The 3128-nt window shown below is 58.5% G+C and overlaps 1 protein-coding gene across 1 annotated transcript in view; it reads right to left on the bottom strand.

The window, feature by feature from the left end:
* Positions 1 to 487: 487 nt before the first annotated feature.
* The window catches only part of WDR31 (WD repeat domain 31), a gene marked incomplete at its 3' end in the record, with an annotated part of 4738 nt that continues 2097 nt past the window's right edge, over positions 488 to 3128 (bottom strand). The window contains exons 4-7 of the mRNA XM_010160482.1: positions 2413 to 2557; positions 2229 to 2329; positions 1580 to 1647; positions 488 to 614 (exon numbers count right to left, since the gene is read on the bottom strand). Of these exons, the coding sequence (XP_010158784.1) occupies positions 488 to 614; positions 1580 to 1647; positions 2229 to 2329; positions 2413 to 2557 (441 nt within the window). The remainder of the gene's footprint in view (positions 615 to 1579; positions 1648 to 2228; positions 2330 to 2412; positions 2558 to 3128) is intronic.

The following is a 3128-nucleotide window of genomic DNA, read 5'->3' as shown; positions in this document are numbered from 1 at the left end:
GTGATTCTATGATTCTATGAAAGAGCTCCTTGCCAGTCCTCAGAGCACAACGCCTACCGCCTTTATCCCCTGCTCATGCTCAGTCCTGGACAGCTTCAAACCCTGAAGCGTTTTTGGTGACTGAGCGTGTGTCCACGTCCGTCAGAGCTGATGGGCTCAGACCCCGCGGGCCGGTAACCACAGCTCCAGCCTGCTCCCGTCCCCAGCCCTGCTCCCCTGGGTGGGTGGTTTCATCCTCGATGCTCACACAGGGCTGAATCCCTGGTTTGGAAACACCTCGAGCAAGGGTTCCCTTACAGGCTTCCTGCAACAACCTTGCGCTCTTCGATGCCAAGATCCCAGTGTTTTCATCAGGAAGGACATTCGCTCAGATACTCTGAGCAGGGAAGTACCAAAGGGACGGCAGGCAGACACTAAGCTCTGGCCCTGGCTGGTGACATTGGAGAACAAAACAGAAGAAGCAGGACTTGCTGCCCAGCGAACTCACGGGCGCCTCGCCGCCCTTTTTTTTGCTGAGGCAGTACCGGCCGTCCGGGCTCGCGTCGCAGCACGTCTGAATGTGCCGCTTGGCGGGGAACGTGTGTGCTACCTGCAGCTCCCGGCTGTCCCAGATCCTGGAAGGAATAGGAGCAGGGAAGGGGGACTCAGGTGTCACTGCCACAGTGGTCTCCCCTCCGTGCATTCCCTGGCTGCTGTCCCTCCTGGGGCAGTCCCCCTCCTTCCTCCCAGCAAGCCGAGCCCCCAAAGCTCTTGCTGCACCCTTGCACGTAGCTGTCCTGGATCCATGTCTGGCCAGAGCAGCTCTGCTGAGCCTTCTTTTTCATAAACTCTCCTTGTTACCTGCCCAGGGCAGGTGTTCCACTGTCCCCCCTCCCAGGCTCCTAGACCCAGCTGAGCTGGCAGGTGGCTTCAGCCACCACGTCGGGGTATGGGGGACTGGGTGTCGTGACAAAGAAAGTAACAGCCCCTTGTGCACTGGCATTTTCCATAATGGGGTCTTCTTGACCCCCCCTGCAGTGCTGCATCCAGCTGTGGAGCCCTCAACATCAGAAGGATATTGACCACTTGGAGCGAGTCCAGAGGAGGCCACGAAGATGCTCAGAGGGCTGGAGCCCCTGAGACAGGCTGAGAGAGTTGGGGTGTTCAGCCTGGAGAAGAGGAGGCTCTGGGGAGACCTTATAGCACCTTCCAGTGCCTGAAGGGGCTACAGGGAAGCTGGAGGGGGACTTTTTACAAGGGTCTGTAGTGACAGGACAAGGGGTAACAGGTTTAAATTGAAAGGGGGGAGGTTTAGATTAGATATCAGGAAGAAATTCTTCCCGGGGAGGGTGGGGAGGCACTGGGACAGGTTGCCCAGAGAAGCTGGGGATGCCCCATCCCTGGAAGGGTCCAAGGCCAGGCTGGATGAGGCTTGGAGCAACCTGGTCTAGTGGAAGGTGTCCCTGCCCATGGCAGGGGGGTTGGAACTGGATGATCTTTCAGGTCCCTTCCAACCCAAACCATTCTGTGATTCTATGATTCTAATCCCCACATGCCCCAGGCTGTAATTCCTTCCGTTGTGGCCACGCATAAGATTTACCTGACCGTTTTATCCTCTGAGGTCTGGATGACGTAAGGCTCCCCGGGAACCCAGCACAGATGTGTGACCTGTGGAGAGGAAAGGGTGAGCAGAAGCCCCCCCGCCACTTGCAGCCCAGGCTCGTGTCCGCCTGCAGACACACAGGTCTCCAAGCTCCCCTCCTCTCCCTCGTGCTGCATAGTGAGCAGGAAACGTTGGATCAAGGTTCTTTCTCCTCCCCACCAATGCTGCTCCCCCACCAGGTTCAATCCCAGCGTGGTTACTGGGGGCCATTCGCAGGTGCCGACAGCTCAACAGGACACGGAGCCGTGGGAACCAGGGTACCACTGGCACCAGAGGGTACCCGCACCAGCCCCGCTGCTGGGCAGGTACAGAAGGAACCACTGCACAGCTCGCTTCCCATCAGCGCTGAGCTGAAGCGCTCATGAACTGCCGTGTCTCGCGGCATCCTTGTGCTCTTGGCTCTGTTACCTGGAGAACAGAGCAAACAGCCTCAGGCTTTGGTCTCCCCCGGCTCGCAGGAGACCTGCGCAGCGCCTCAAGGGCTTCTTGCTGGGCCAAGCTGAGGGACATGGGCTCTGCACGGTGCCAAACAGCCAAGGAGGCAGCGAGGTGCCACGCTGGGATGCAAGGAACCCGCAGCTCCTACCAGATTCCTGGAGATGGCGGCTCTGCCCAGACACTCTCCGGTCTCTATGTCCCACTTGCAGACGGTATTGTCTCGTGAACCCGTACACAGCCAGGAGGCATCTGCAACCACAAGTTAACATCAGGCAAAGGGCAAAAAAACTTGCCAAGAAACCCCTGGGGAGCAGGAGCGCGTTGTTGCTCACCCGGGCTCACAGCCAGCCCGGTAACAACCAGGTTGTGCCCTGCAAAGCGCTGTCGTGGCCCCGAAGCCCCGTGAAGCTCCCACATCATCACTGTCTTGTCCCGGGATGCGCTGAAGACCCTGTTTGAGTCAAGGGCAGAGGTGACCTGCCAAGGACAAGATGGGAGAAGCTGGTTAACCTCCGCCGCAGCCCAGCTAGGCACGGGGAGAGCACAATACTCCTGCTGTCATGTTCAAGCCCAAGATGTGCAGAAACATCACGGGACAGAGTCTGACCTTCCAACTCTGTTTTGGCCACACTGGATGTGCACGTGCCAGATTGCCCAATGGTCTCACCGTGACTCCTGCTTGCTCTGCTCTGCCAGATCCCAGCCACAGGCAAAGCCCGACGCAGCGGGGCTGGGGGGAACCGCTCAGCCTGAGTGCGATTGCTGCAGCCCATACCGTGGCAAGCAGCGTCGCGCAGCGAGGGCATGCGGCCCACTACCAGGACCCCCATCCCCTCAGAACCAGGGAGCTGGATGGTGGATGGGTTTCTCAGATCTGTTCTCAGAAACCATTAATTTTATGGGAAAAACTTCCTTAAAAACCCAAATGAGCCTAGTGCATGGTTGCTTTGAGCATTGGGATGAACCAAGCCCCTTCGTCCCCCCAACACCTACAGCCCAGGGGCTGTCCCTGGCTGGAGGTGTGCCGGCCATGCCATGCACACATGTA

This window comes from Eurypyga helias, unplaced genomic scaffold (genome assembly GCF_000690775.1).
Source record: "Eurypyga helias isolate BGI_N326 unplaced genomic scaffold, ASM69077v1 scaffold35531, whole genome shotgun sequence".
Classification (NCBI taxonomy): domain Eukaryota; kingdom Metazoa; phylum Chordata; class Aves; order Eurypygiformes; family Eurypygidae; genus Eurypyga; species Eurypyga helias.
The sequence above is the reverse complement of the archived record's forward strand: the minus strand, read 5'-3'. Positions and strand labels throughout refer to the sequence as shown.